We start from the raw sequence: 15,989 nt of genomic DNA on the forward strand, positions 1-15,989 counted from the left end.
AGAATTTTCCAAAAAAAGGTGGAGCTGTAATTGTGAAAGGACTGTAAATGTATTCTGATTTCAGTTTTTTTGGCATGAAACATTTAAGTTAGGGTTTGACTGTGCAGTTGGGGTCATTTAAATCCATTACGATTGCGCGGTAATTGGTGGCCGGCCAGTATTAGGCATTACCGAGGGATATGATTTATTTAGGCTTTGCTGTAGGCTTTTCAATAGGCAAGCTGAAATCTGAAATGCTATTTGTGTTAATCTCCCACTTTGCTTATGTACAGCAGGGTTTGGGCCCCCTTGTTTGGAAGACATCCAGATTTTATAAATGCATACTAATGTTATAATATAATATTAAAAGCTGTTTATGATGACAACATAATCACTAGTGCATGGGGCCAAACAATGATACAAATCCTTGAACGATTGCTCCTCTAACCTCAACAAGCTCCATTTTATGAAAAGAGAAGGCTATTTCTTTTAGCCGAACAAAAGCTGGTGTAGTGGCCTGTGGTGTTCATTGTTAATGAACCGAGCGATTATTTGTGTACTATGAAAGCACTATGGAAAATTAATGGACCTTGCAGGCTAATTAATGGTTTTCGCTAAGGCGAGCATGCTGCCGCTACTCATACTGGGTTAAGGATCTGAATGAACCCTTAACTTTAAGAATTTATTGTATAGTTTAGCCTAAAATGAAAATTCTTTCATAATATAATCACCTTGGTGAGTAAATGTTAAAACTTATATTTTGGGAGAAATAAACATTTAATTTCTAAAGATAATTGCTTAATATATTTAGTTGCAAAAGTTGCATAAAGCCAAAGAATTGTTCTTGTTAGTGTTCACAACACACTATTAACATTACTGTTTTATTAAATGCTAGGGGTGCACAATAAATATCGGCCAATAATTAATGTGCATCTTGTTATTAAAGCCAGTTCTCTAATCAGTGGAAAATTCCATCAGGTGCATGATTTCACATAGAACAACTGTTACCACACAGAGTCGTTGTTAACTGACAAGCTGCGCAAATTCACGTTCATTATCACCATTGGTTTGTGCAGCTTGTCAGTTAACAACGGCTCTGTGTAGTAACAGCTGTTCTATGTGAAATCACGCACCTGATGGAATTTTCCGTTGATTAATGAACCGGCTTTAATAACAAGATGCACATTAATTATCGGCCGATATTTATCGTGCAACCCTATTATATGCTACATGTCAAGCTTTTTAGTAACACCTCTTATGATGAATAGCTGTAATGAAAGTAACTGAATAATGTATGCAAACAACACATTAAATTGTTAACTTAAATTGCCTAGGAACACTGTTTCCTGTTGTGGTGTTTGGTGCTATTCTGGTGGTAACCAGATTAAATTTATTCATACAACCAATGCATTAAAGAATGCATACCTGATTAAATAGAAAACTGTGAATATTGGTTAAGAAAACGTCAGTTTATACATCTGACACTGAGGGGAAAAGCCATATGTAGGATCCAGAATATCCTATAAAATTCATAATGGACTCTTTTGATTTTGGTCAACAGCAAACTAGTATCACCAACATGCTAAAAACGCTGGCATCAATTTTGAATGCAAGCACCACTCGAATTTCCTAAAGAAAAGTTAAAATGCAGTGCTGTATAATAATTTTGTGCATGTGTTTTAACAATCCTGTTCATTTTATACATTATCTCTTTCTGATTTGTGACATGATTTTGGGCGATAGGGAGAATAAATAGAATGGTACGCACATGTGAAAGTCATGGCTGCTCTCATGGCAGTCAACTCCAGCACTGGCCTGAGGTTAATGCCACTAAAATTGAATCAGTCCTTTTAGGAGGCAGCCTCTCTTCTGGAGCGCTAGCTTACTTGCCAGACTTGTGGCTTTTATTTTTACACTAACGAGAGGAAATCAATACAAATCTGTGATGCTCCATGTTAAATGCTTGTGGCAGTGGAACCACTCTGTGGCTTGGCATGGTGGGAGTACTCTGATTTTGAGTGAAATCTGCTATTGGGCTAAATAAACATGCGAATAATGTATTATTGCAACTAGAATAAAGAGTTAAAGTTGGCTGTTAAAGTAGAGTAAAAAACATTGGTTACTACACTGCTAACTACTCCCTGCAATGCTTCTGATTGTTAAAACTGTTTGACCTTTGTACAGTTTAACAAGCAATGACTTTTTTGATCCACTTCAAATTTGGGCTTGGAAAATAAATCGCATTGCGAATTGAGAAATTATTCAGCATCGATTCTGAGATTTTCCTGAATGCAAAAATTGGTTATGTAATGGCACTGGTCAAACCATTGGGCCACAAAGAGCTTCAAGGTCTTCAATGTGACGTCAGTATGCAAGATTAAAAATGTTATAAAATAGGGGTGGAGCGGTTCAACTTTTTCACGGTTTGGAGTCACAGGTTTATTCAACGAGAACAACCTGCTGGATGTACATTATCCCGCTTATTACACGGCTTCTTGCCACATAAGTAAATAATTAGATACAAAATATTGATTTGAGTTTAAATATTTGAACAGAAAGCTTCCGTGAAGACAGCAGTTGCGAGCAAGCGGCAAATTCAAACTAAACGGACATTTAAGGGACATTTAAGACTGCTGCTACCCGGATAAGCCTGTGTTATTAGCTTTTACAGGTTGTTATCGAGGGATAACATACCTCAGAATGTCGCGACTGACCAATCAGAATCAAGTATTCCAAAGAGCCATGTAATAAAAACCGGGTGATGACCGAATAAATGACTGTTCATATTCCAGCATAGGGTATTCGCATTGAATAAGAGTGAGTTGGTTGACCAAGGTTTTTTTTCCTCCCCATCACTATTAAGGTGAATAAAAAGGTGACGTGACATTTAGCCAAGTATGGTGACCCATACTCTGAATTCGTGCTCTGCATTTAACCCATCCTAAGTGCACACACACAGAGCAGTGAACACACACACACCCGGAGCAGTGGGCAGCCATTTATGCTGCGGCGCCTGGGGAGCAGTTGGGGGTTCAGTGCCTTGCTCAAGGGCACCTAAGTCGTGGTATTGAGTGTGGAGAGAGCACTGTACATGCACTCCCCCCACCCACACTTCCTGCGGACCTGAGACTCGAACTCACAACCCTTCGATTGCGAGTCCGACTCTCTAACCATTAGGCCACGACTTCCCCTATTATTGTAATGTCTGATAAGCCAGAATGCGCAGAACAAAAACAGAAACATATATAAGCTGAACCCTGTTTGTTTTACGTGTTTTTTTTAGCAAACCATATTACAGATGCTTTGTCCAATTTAAGATGCGTGCCGAACCGTGTGTTGAGAACCGAACGGTTCTATGTTCTCTAACCTAAAATTATAATTGTAGCTATTATCAATTTATGGCTGTTTGTGTTCTAATTACTAATTTTTGTATTTGTGTATCTCTGATTATCAGGAACCTGCCAACATGGGATTGCTGTTACCAGCCAATGTGCTGAAGTGAGCTGGATTTTTCCTCCAGTTTAAGCTCCAGGGGCCGCTCCCCCCTCCATCCCACCGGAGGACCAGCAATCATGGCAGGAATCAAGCGCGGGTATGATGGAAAGATCGCTGGACTATATGACCTGGACAAGACGCTCGGCCGTGGCCATTTCGCCGTGGTCAAACTAGCGCGTCATGTCTTCACCGGCGAAAAAGTGGCAGTTAAGGTAATTGATAAGACCAAGCTTGACATGGTTGCGACCGGTCACCTGTTCCAGGAGGTCCGCTGTATGAAACTGGTTCAGCACCCCAACATCGTTCGGCTCTACGAGGTCATCGACACGCAGACCAAGCTCTACCTTATCTTGGAGCTCGGCGATGGTGGTGACATGTTTGATTACATCATGAAGCACGAGGAGGGACTGAACGAGGAGCTGGCCAAGAAATATTTTGCCCAGATCGTGCATGCCATCTCGTACTGTCACCGGCTGCATGTGGTTCACCGTGACCTGAAGCCGGAGAATGTGGTGTTCTTTGAGAAACAGGGCCTGGTCAAGCTCACCGACTTTGGCTTCAGTAATAAGTTTCAGCCGGGAAAGAAGCTGACCACCAGCTGTGGCTCGCTGGCTTATTCTGCCCCTGAGATCCTGCTGGGAGATGAGTATGATGCACCTGCTGTGGGTAAGTGTGTTTGTAACTCTGCTGTGTAAATCTGACTCCAAAGTTCAAAACAAATGAATGCCTATGGCCTAAATGCCTATGGCCTATGGCATTTATCATACAGTATTTTATTTCCTCATTATTTTAGTGTCTTGGAAAAACTGTTTTAGGATTACAGTGATTTTATCATGTGTTAAGGAGGTTGTTTGCCGCAACGATCATGATCAGTTGAGGAAACTGCCTTTGCCCCCATAATAAAAATATTTTATTATCCAGAAAGTTTTTTATCATTACTAAGACTAAAACCATAAAAAAAAAAACCTGAAATCAAAATATAGATAAAATAAATGTATTTACCCTAAACCTAATATAATAACCTAACATATAACTATAAATAAAACTTATTTTGATCAAATCATATCTTGTTTTGTGTTGGAGCCATGAAAATTGTTGGCAAACTAAGGCAAGAGGAAATCTGACTTCACCAGTCAAATGGGGAAAAAAATATAAATAATCAATGTTGAGCCTAAAAAAAAAGTTCTGGCATTTATTTATTTTTTGTGTCACAGACTGACATTCAATGAAGAACCAATAAGAGCTCTGTAATTTTTACAAGGTCTCACTGTGTTTTTTTGGTCATATGTTTTTCATTATGTGACACTTACTATCATGCCATCTGCCACATGCAAAAAACAGGCCAATTTTTTGTGCTTAACATTTGCATTGGTGTGGAAAATGGCATGAAAATAAAGTGATAGTGTTTCTTACATACACAGGGCGTGCAAAATTTCTAAATCCCTTGTAGCCATTTGGGCAGGCATTATTCATATTTTGGTAGCCCGAACTTCACTGTTGACAAATCAGCATAATCAAAAACTTTCTTGATTCTATTTTCCTTCAAATTGCATGTCAGGAGAGTAGGGGTGCAATTGGTTCACACAAAACATGGCTTGGTTCGCATTACATATTTTGAATCACAGATCAGGTCTTTTTTTTTTTTTGATAAGCAAAAAAGTGACACTTTATTATTTAAAGAATACTTTAAGTACTTTGATACCACAGCAAAAAATAGGAGCAGAACTAATGAAAGTCAAACATTTTTGAAGACAAGTTAACCATCAGTTATTAAATAAGAGCAAATTAACAAATTTCATGCATAGATAAATAAAATACAACAACGTTACGGATAAAATAAGGCGCAAAGAAAACTTTAGCAAGTAGCTAATTGAATTATTTTAACGTCTTCTTGTGCTTCAATGGTTTAAAATGCTTGAATGTTTAAATTGGCAAAATGTGAAAATGATAAACTATGATCAATTTCAACCCTACAAGCGAATGAACAACGTGAATCAAGGAAGGAATTTTATATCACTATTCAAGATAGTCTTTCGGGCAGGGCAGTGATATATTTTGGTAGTCTAACAGAAAGATACAATTGCAAGCCCTTATACTTGCACTTGGTAAACTGTCTCCAGTGTGAGTGTGCTGATCAGTGGTTTAACAGCAGCACAGTCTATTTATTTATTATCTGTCACTTTAAGGCATCGGCATACTTCTGCCAAAAACAGCTTAACCTCTTTATCAGAAAACATGTCAGAACAAAGCCATTAACCCTAGATACTCCAAATGCAGTTCTTCTTGTCAGTTATTAAGAGGAACTGTCATTTGCTCTTCAAGTTCTAGATTATTAGGCCATGGATTCTTGAAGTGCGTTGGCGGATTCCTTTCATCATTGCAATGTTAGCTCCCCAAGATAATGAATGCAAGCAAGCAAGTTGAAGCAGGCTGAGGTCTAACCTTTCCGAGGCTAGAGGTGGTAGAGGCGGTAGGCATGTCAGGGCATGCAAAGCTTCAGTCCATCGATTGGCCTATACAGAGCGACAAAGGAGAGAGCCCTGAGCATCTTTCAAAAGCATTGTGAACCATCAACTAGGGTAGGGCTGCACAATAATGGTTAAACTGATCATAATGATTATTTTGATTAAAATTATAATCACGGTTATTAATAATGATTATTCTATCAAAAGGGTAAATGCAATAACATTTTATGTGTCCTTTAACCAACTTCTACTGACTATACACTGACTTCCAACTATGATAATGTAAAACTCATGGTTTTGGTTAGTGTTTTAAAGAGCAGGCAAAAGCACGGACATCGATCTCAAATGGGTGCTTGACTAAGAAGCAAATGGATTTTATTTATTTATTTTTTAAATGTTAAGTCCTAAACTCCAAAATAATAAAAATTACTTTTACAACAATTGAAAAAGTACAAACTAGAAGCTACTGACAAAGTGAATCATAAATTAACAATTCCTCTTTTTGTGTAATTTGGATGGAAAAGTGTGCTTTTTGTTTGTCTGAGACACTTATCAAAGTTGCCAAATGTAAAAAATTCCTAAAATTGTTGGTAGGTGCTTTTGGAAGAAAAAGTTGCGAGGCTAGTCTGAAAAGTTAATAAATTTTGCAACAAAATTGCTAAGTTGGCAACACTGGAATAGAGAGTTTGCTAAACACCACCACATGTATGTTTTCATATCATCAGCGTTAGTTCCGCCATTGGCCAGTGCGTGCACAAGGTTGCCAGATTGCATATATTAAGTAAAACACCGGGCACAGAGTGTATCCTTAAAGGAAAAAAAAAGCTCTGTTTTGGGGCTTAAAGCTCTTCACATCTGCCAACCACAAGCATGAACGCTAGTAAAGACTTGTTAGCGATGCAAGATAACACGAATGCCAAATTAAAAACAGGATATTTTCAGGATAAATAATGAGCCGGCCAATATCGTGATGATTGTTTTTAATAAATCGAGAAAAGTGGATATTGTTATCAAGATTAAAATACTGAGATTTGTTATAGCACTTGCATATCATTGCTCTTTTGTTGCTTTTGATTGCTTACATTTTCCTTGTTTGTAAGTCACTTTGGATAAATGTGTCTGTTAAATGACTAAATGTAAATGTAAAAATTACCTGTTGATGTCATTGATTTAGTACTTTATATGAAATATGCTAATCAGAATAATGTCTCCTTACTTAATGAATTACTGCAGAGAAGATCTTGATAACAACTGTACACAACAACTTAAAAAATACTATAATGTAAAAAAAAAAAAAAAAAAAAAAAAAAAGAAAGAAAGAAAATGATTGGCTAACATTTAGCTGTATCTAAGATTTTCTATATAAAATACAAAGGTTTATGTTTGTTTGTTTTGTAAAAATAATTTCAGATAATTTCAATAATTTCATTTCAGATGCTCATTTATCCTCATTTTAAATGTAGAATCTTTTCAACATTCACTTTGTTTAATAATACAAATAAATTTGTCATAATAAAAATTGCTACATTTAAATGTAGCACATCTCAAAATGAATATCCATTTGTTGTTGGGGTGCCTAATCGTGTAGCATTCAAAACGGTATTTATTTTGTACTTTTGAATGTTTTATTTTTAATTTATTTGGCAAAATGTAGGATTGTAGGACATCTGCCATAACATAAGAAATGCGTATCCGCTTATCTGTGTTAACCACAAATCTAATATCAGTGTATCGCTAATAAAAAAAACTAATATCCGTAGAAAAGAGGAGTGTTTGTGCTGCAAGGCTTTCATTAAAGCATGCATGGTGCAGATTTATCCCAGCACAGATAGCATAGTTAAACCGGATTGGTACTGTATCTCTGTACACATTTGCGTGGTAACGATCTGTCACAACACTGCAGTTGTTGAAGCATCGTCTTTGGTTAATTGTATTTCCAGCCCTTAAACAGGCAGGTGGTGGGACAGTTAATCCGCTCTTTGTTTGAGCTGAGCTTCCCTGCTGGAGCCCTGATTAAACACTCTTTATTGACACTGTCAGTGTGATCAAATAGACATTGTGCTCTGATGCCTGTGGGTTTCCTGCTGAGGTGATTTCTGGTTTCGCTTCCTAATCGATAATAATTTGTTCAGTGTTTGCCTGGGTAGCCTTTTTAATACTGGTGCTCTTGGAAAGATGCATCTCTGTAAGCAGACAGGTGTATTTTTGACTCTAACTGTCAGGTCCTGTATTTGGGGTAATTTCTTGTAATGCGGATGGATAAATGCATCAGGAGAGGGATAGTGTAATACCTGATGGGTTAACCCCTGTCAAGCCAGTATTGTTCAATTTACTTGAATTGCAATCGTTTCTTTTTCTAAATGTATACATTTAAGCTCAACTGCGATGAAATATTATGTGAAACCAGGATAAATGCTATAATAACACAAATGGTAAAATTTGGGGTAAATAACCTAACGTTGTGTTGGTTGTATTGTGGTAGTGTGTAGCACCTACAGCTCTGCATAAACTTCATTTGTTGAGCTGTATTTGTAACAAGGTTACAAGAAGAAAATAGATCTGCTATATGATACGAGCATTAGGTGTTATGCTTTTCATTCATTTAAGCTGAACTTAGCTAATGTACTAGCTTTGCCAAAATACTTATGACTGGCAGTGACCTTCAGTATTGAATTGCTCATTTTGCAATCACTTGGTTTAATGGATGCCGGGTTTTCTGCAGTAATGGAAACGCATGCCAAGATGTCCTAATCTTGGCCTCTTCATCTTCATAAAAGTGATGAGCAGTGGGATTCATTTTCAACATAATTAAATAATTTTCAGGGTTTATTTGGAAAATCAGAAAGGGGATGAAATTAATTTCATCAGAGCTTAACATTGTACAATAAGTATAAACGTATACGGCAGCAGCTTATTTGTCATTTTGTGGTATACCTTTAATGGTTTTTGTATAGGTATATTTATTTTGGAACCCCTTTTACACTCCTCTATCTCTCTCATTTGTTCTTGAATCAGATTGCAGATGCTTGACTATCCTGGCCCATCCTTAATTTATTTTTATTACTTCAGCTTTGACATTTTTAAGCCGTCTACTATAATACAAATGAAGGAGCTTTTACACTATTGAGAAAAACAGGCTTGTGAAAGTTGCTCCCATTTGAGACGATGAAAGGAATTTGACTTTTCCACTTCAGTTAGTTGATTGATAGCATGGTGCGTGATGATATCTGATTAAAAAGATTGATGAAAATGTTGAATCCTCCCTTGACGTGTTTGTTCTTGTTGGTTTCCTTCAGATGTCACTTCTGAACTCTTCACTTAGAGTCAAGCCTAAGTTAACATAATTACACCTGAACAAGTCTTTTGTCAGGGAAACCATGCACAATGGTATTTGAATACATTCCCCATGATCGTTGAACACCTGTATACATTTTTTAATTATGAATTTCAATCATGGGAATTTATTGAAATGTAGACTCTAATTAAATTCATGTTTATTTTTATTTAGTATTTTGCAAATACTCTCTAAATTAAATGCTAATATGATTGATTTTGCTTCAGAGGCTGTTTAATTAATCTTCTGTAAAAGTGTTAAAAAAAATCAACACTAAATGACTTGTGTGTAAAATTGCTTGCAAATTTCATGTTGTTTAATCTGTACAGCTTTGTGGGAACAGGCTTTGATCAGCACTAAAAATAGACTTTAATATTTGTCTAGCACTGTCTGTGTTTAGCTAGTTTTTAAATCAGCAGCCTCAGAGACAGACTGTGATTATTAGATGAGCATGCATTTATTTTTATATGAGTTCATGTGATCACTAGGCCTGTCACGATAACAACTTTTTGTTGTGTGATATACTGTCCCAAAAATAATTGTGATGAGCAGTAATATTGTCATTTTAAAGACCATTTTATGCCACTTAATATATACTCATAATGTAACAGCATAATAATGCGAGAAGGCCTACACCCTTACAAATGACAACAAACTTTTGATTTTTATGAATATTTAGATCATGGAAATTAAGTATCAAAATGCTAGATACCTTAAAAAACCTGAATAAATAGAAAATAAATATTTTCTAACAAAAAGTGCAAAGTAACAAGTAGAAAAAAGAAAAATGCACAAAGAACTTGAATGGAGATTCTTCCATCTACAGATTTTGCCCTGACCTTCTTTTCTCTGTAAACTACTCAGCAGTCAGATGTCCATATGCACAATGGCACAGGTCCCTAAACAAGACCATATCTGCAGATTCAACTTTTTTTTTTTTTGTAGAAACATTTTTAAAAATTTGAACTAGCAGCTCATGACTATGCCATGTTATGTACAAGAAGATCCAAAAGACACAGGCGAAAGTGGAATGTACAAAACATGGTGACATTAATTCTTAAGTAAATATAATGGGCGATAAATTGCGTCACCAACAATTATTTATGTCATGTACATATATTGCGCGATAAGTTGATATATTGATTATAACAACAGGCCTGGTAATCACAGGGCTTTTATGCAAGGTGCCATACCTGCCTCTGACAAACAAATCAGAGCATCTGTCTTAAATATTGGCCCTATTTCAAATCTAATGAGATCTTTGAAGTATGTGTAACAAGCAGCACATGGAAAATCGTGTCCTTGGATGTTGTTAATTAAATAGTCTCCTTATTAAATGATGGCAAAATAGTGGCTTCTTCGCATCAAGTCCTTGTAATCTTAAATATTTATTATTTATAGCAAAGCTCATATTTTCCATGTTTTTCTTTAAGCTCTGTAGTGTTGACTTTGGTTTGATTTGTTGTATGATAATCTAAACACCGGAAAACACAGGCGGAATTCCTGGGCCATGAACACTTATGTTCATTCAGTCTTGACCACGGTTGGTTGATTGGCTCCATGACAGTAGAGTTCGCAAGAGTTTTTTTTTGTTTTACACATTAAATTTGTGTGTTGTTCTTCTTTGAAAATCCAACTTTATCAGCAGACTATTGAAAATTCCTGCAAAGCATTTAAAAAATGGTGCACCAGCGTTTATTTTACTAGTCTATTTAAATGAGAAAAACTGTCCCCATTTTACACATTCAAAAGTCACATGTGAACACCTGTAGTAGTTTTTTGTATCTGCATCAATCTAGAACCCTGTCCATTGGAAACCATCACCAAAGGCAAATGTGTACACACACACGTACCTAAAGACTGATGGCTGAGGTCCAGATTTTGTCTGAATGTTCTCAGCTTTCTTGCACACTTCCAGCAGTGTCCCTCAGCTCAAGTCAACAGCTCAGGTTCACCTCCGAGCGTCTCACGCCTGCGATAAATGACTTTATCTGAAGTTATCTTTCATCAGAACATCATGAAATGGCACGTATGCTATAGTTATTGCATTATTTATTAAAGACTTATGTTTTAAAAATGCAATATTTAGTGAAATGTAATATAAACAGATTTTCACTCCCACATCGTGCCACAATATCTTAAGTAAGATAAATGTAAATATAATGTAATAGTAGTATTTCGGATAGCTTGTAATATCTTTGCAATACAACTACCATGACTAGGTATATTAATACAATAATATTCTATTTATACTACTTGGGTATGTAAAAAAATACCAGTACTTTGTCAATACATTTTTTTTTAAAGTAGCAATACCAGTCTTGCTACAGTGTAGGGAGTTCAAAGTACTGACACTTGTACTGCTTTCATAATGACAGGTGCCTGCATTCGAACAATCGGCACGCAATACATGGAGACTGTGCGTAGCTTATGGTATGCTGCTGTGCGTGACAAGTTTGAGTGTGTGAAAAGTCAAACGCAAGTTCCTATCCTGGTGCAGGATTGATGTAAACAGTCTAAACAAATCACTGCATTATGCCTTGACAGTGCATTAGGCTAATAGACCTGCCTGTCACTCTCTATAATGTCATTAATATTAATAAAGGAACGATATTGGCCAGAAGAAAAGATAACCACTCACTGCATTAAATTTTTGTCTTTATTACTGAACGTTTGCTCAAATAATGATTAGAAAAACCTTGGAACGTTGTTTACTTGAGTAATGCTTTAAGGAAATTTTTGCTATTTTTTTTTAATTTGTTTATGTTAATAGTCAACTATTTAAATAAGCAAGTGTGTTTAGTAGTGTATATATTTTGAAACTTATTATCTAGAGCATGAATGTTGCTGCTGTTATTATAAATTAATGAAATGTTGGCATCAAGAAATCCCAAACCAATGGAATGAAACTGATATAAGAGAAAAGAGGATAGTGCAGTCAATCATTTCCTTGGCCTTGTCTGCTAAAGATATGACTAATTGAATGAAAATATTCATAAATAAATAAATATTGAATGATTTGTCACAAACTTGTCAGAGAACCTAAAGGGCAAAGCCAGAGCTTTCCCTAAACAATATTTGTTCCCCCTCTCATTCTTCCGTAAACATTGCGTCGTCTCAAGAAATACCTGCATGCGCATAAACCTTGCATGTTGTATACAAACCCAACACAACAAGAAAAGCCAGTAAAGTTAGTGAAGCCGATAGGCTCAGTAGCTTCTGCAGCACAAACACAAGCATGTAGTCCTCAATTGTTGCTGTTATGTGATGTGACGGGTGTCTGATTAGGGTCGAGACGTGGGGTGATGACATCATCGTTTCACAAAATATACAGATTGGCTGTACACACGAAAAAAGCAAAGGAACTAGATTTATCCAATCTGGGACCTGTTTTCAAAAAATAGCAGTTTCAGGCTCCCAAAACACAGGTTACATCTGGCAATATGCTGAAATGATACACAGTTTTTACGTATATAGCTCCTTGTGTACTGGGCTTGAGGTTAACTGGATGTATGTTAATACTGTTTGGAGTCAGTAAGATATATACTTACCGTATTTTCCAGACTATAAGTCGTGCTTTTTTTTCATAGTTTGGCTGGTCCTGCGACTTATAGTCAGGTGCGACTTATTTATCAAAATTAACTTGACATGAACTGAGAGAAATGAACAAAGAGAAAACATTACCGTCTACAGCCGCGAGAGGACTGAAAACAGAGCGCCCTCTCGCGGCTGTAGACGGTAATGTTTTCTCTCGGTTCTTGGTTCTAAATAAATGCGACTTCTAGTCCATTGCGACTTATATATGTTTTTTTCCTTATCATGACATATTTTTAGACTGATGCGACTTATAATCAAATGTGACTTATTGTCCGAAAAATACGGTACTTATACTTACTTTCTTTCTTTTTTTAAAGAAATTAGCACTTATTCAGTAAAGATGCATTAAATTGCTCAAGAGTGACAGTAAAGATATTTACGTAGTAACAAAAGATTTCCCATTTCAAATAAATGCCTTTTTTTTTTTACTTTCTATTCATCAAAAATCATAACACAATGTAGGACTGTGATGATTAATCGATGCAGAATCTATGCTCAAATCTTCAGAATGCATCGCAATTTCCTCTGGAATCATTCTGAGTTTAGATTTTAACCACAGATGGCACATTTGTGTGTAAAATTTTATGAATTTATGAATTTTATGAGTATTATTTTAAGTTCAAGTGTGTGTAAGGATGTGGAAACATGCAGAGTACGGCTGTTTCTAATGGTGTTTTTCCACTGCATGGTACGGCACAATACGGTTCACTTTTGGGGGGTTTTCCACTGGGTACAGTAGCCTGGTACCTGGTACTTTTTTCAGTTAACAAAACGTGATGTAAACTCTGCTGATCATGTATTGGCTGGAGAGAATATTCACTACCTGCGTCACTGAACTTGCGACAGACACAACAGAACCGCTAGATTTACATCAGCACAGCCAGCAAAGGATTGAATGCAACTTTAGTTTTAAATGAGCACACCTTTTTTAACAACCAAAAAAAAAAAAAATGTTTTGTTATCTGCTGAGGAAGTACAGACATTCCTCTCGTTGATAGCAGAGGAGCGGATCCAGCGAGATCTTGATGGGGCATGTGAATAATCCCACCCACTCTAAAGCGAAACTAAACTGCAGTGGAAGCACAAACTGAGCTGTGCCGTGCCAAACTGAGCCATGCAGAGTCGACGATGCATTTGGAAAATCTCTGAATCAATGCTGATGCTGATATATATATCCTGATATATATATAGATTCCTGTTCTAACCATCTGTTACCAGAAACTAATGTAAGCAGGATGTCAGCCTGTTGTGTCTTTTGGTGAGGTGTAGTGACTCTTTTTGCATGTGTGTTAGAAGAGGAAATGATGCATATTTTCTGTTGGAGCAGCACACTGCTCCTCTCTGAAGCTGGTTACTGGAGAGAACTGGTGCGGTGAGCTCAGCAGAGAAAGTTGCCAAGTGACTAATCCCCAATCTCTAATTAAAGCACCAGCAAGGCACATATGCTGCCTGCACGCTTACGCGAGTGCCGTCACTTCTGCTGCACTGGCACCACAACGAGGGGATGGCAGTGAGGTGTATCTGCTCCTCCCATGTCTCTTTCTTCTGTGCTGTGCAGTGCTGAAGCTCTGGATTACAGAGAGAGGGAGCAGAGCATTAACGTGAGAGATGGATGGTGCAGGCTATTAAAGGAAATGGAGGAACTATGTTTAGAGTGGTGTCTTTTCCTGATTTTGCCAGAGACAGGTGTACAATGTGAAGTCCACCCGGAGAGTCATTAAACCAGGCCGCTAGCTGCTATGGTAACACCTGCTGCCGCTGTTGAACCAGGTGTGTCCGGCACTCTTGAGGTTTTCCAGAGACATGTGCCCCCCGTTCAGATCACCCATCAGCCCTGACACCAGGACACAAGAAAAAAGGCTCCAGGTGCAGCTTCGCTGATATGTCCCACTCTTTCAGTGCTGAACAAGATTATCATTAAAAAAAAATTCCCAGACAGGCCCAGATTTGCACTTGTCCAGCCGATATTTTCACTGGCCCAGTCACCATAAATATAAATAAATAAAGGGTTAAAAATAATAGTTAAACAATTAAATAAAAATCCTTATATCAGTACATAATTCAAAATAGTTTAGTTTAATCATTTTTTTATTATTATTATTTAATAAATTAATACTTTTATATGATATTAATTTAAAATATATATATTTTTCATTTGGCAATTACTTTTTAATTTGGCATGCTAGCTATTTTCTTCTGGTAAACTGTAACTAATGTAATATAATAATTCTATAAATTCTTAAAAATTTATTTATTGATTTATTTTTTTCAATTAATAATCATTTCTGCAACATTCTTTGTCAGGGAGAAAAACTGATGTTTTATTTTTAAAGGCAAATTTTATCCAAAGATTTAAATTTTGTCATTTACTTACCCATGTTGTTATAAAAACTGTATGAACTGTATGTAAACTGAGTGTCTTCCTTTTGTTGAGAACAAAAGAAGATAGTTTGAAGAATGTTGGTATCCAAACAGATGACGGTAGCCATCGACTTCCATAATATTGGGTGGGGTGTGTGTGTGGGTTGGGGGGGGGGGGTGGTGGCCACCGTCAACTGTCTGGTTTCCAACATTAATTAAAATATCTTATTTGTGTTCAATAGACAAATTAAACTCTTACAAGTTTAAAAACAACTTGATGGTGAACTATCCCTTTAGGTTTTAATCTGGAACACTAGTTGACTAAATTTAATCATAAATCGACATCTAAATGTATGAACAAACTTTATTTTGAAAAACAGTGATGTCATTTTAAACTCGTTTTGATTGATTAAAATATATCAAATAGTTTTCTGTGATTTTAGATCAATGTTATACAATGTATAAGCCACCAGTGTTCTTCAATGTATTAGCAGTGTTCTTTTGATGCCAGTTGTTCCCTTCATTGCTCAAGTCAAGATTGCTTTCCCTGATGGTATTTTCAGATGAAATGTTTTTATTAATCTGTTTTTCTGAACTCTGAGGACTCCGTTAATATCAAGCAACATCAGCTGGTCTAGTTGCGTGAGCCGAGAACATTATTAATGTCTAAAAGTAAAACGGACTGTCCTTCCCCAGTTGGTTTTCTCTGTTGTCGCCGGTGTCTGGGCAGTGATTAGGCACTTCATATTGTTTTGTGT

The 15,989-nt window shown here is 36.6% G+C and overlaps 1 protein-coding gene across 1 annotated transcript in view; it reads left to right on the forward strand.

Annotated features, from left to right (window-relative positions):
- The window catches only part of LOC127975035 (SNF-related serine/threonine-protein kinase), a 48,009-nt gene that overhangs the window by 3,892 nt on the left and 28,128 nt on the right, over nt 1-15,989 (forward strand). Inside the window, exon 2 of the mRNA XM_052578769.1 lies at nt 3,434-4,140. Within this exon, the coding sequence (XP_052434729.1) occupies nt 3,552-4,140 (589 nt within the window). The 5' untranslated portion in view covers nt 3,434-3,551. The remainder of the gene's footprint in view (nt 1-3,433; nt 4,141-15,989) is intronic.

Source organism: Carassius gibelio, chromosome B16 (assembly GCF_023724105.1).
Source record: "Carassius gibelio isolate Cgi1373 ecotype wild population from Czech Republic chromosome B16, carGib1.2-hapl.c, whole genome shotgun sequence".
Lineage (NCBI taxonomy): Eukaryota > Metazoa > Chordata > Actinopteri > Cypriniformes > Cyprinidae > Carassius > Carassius gibelio.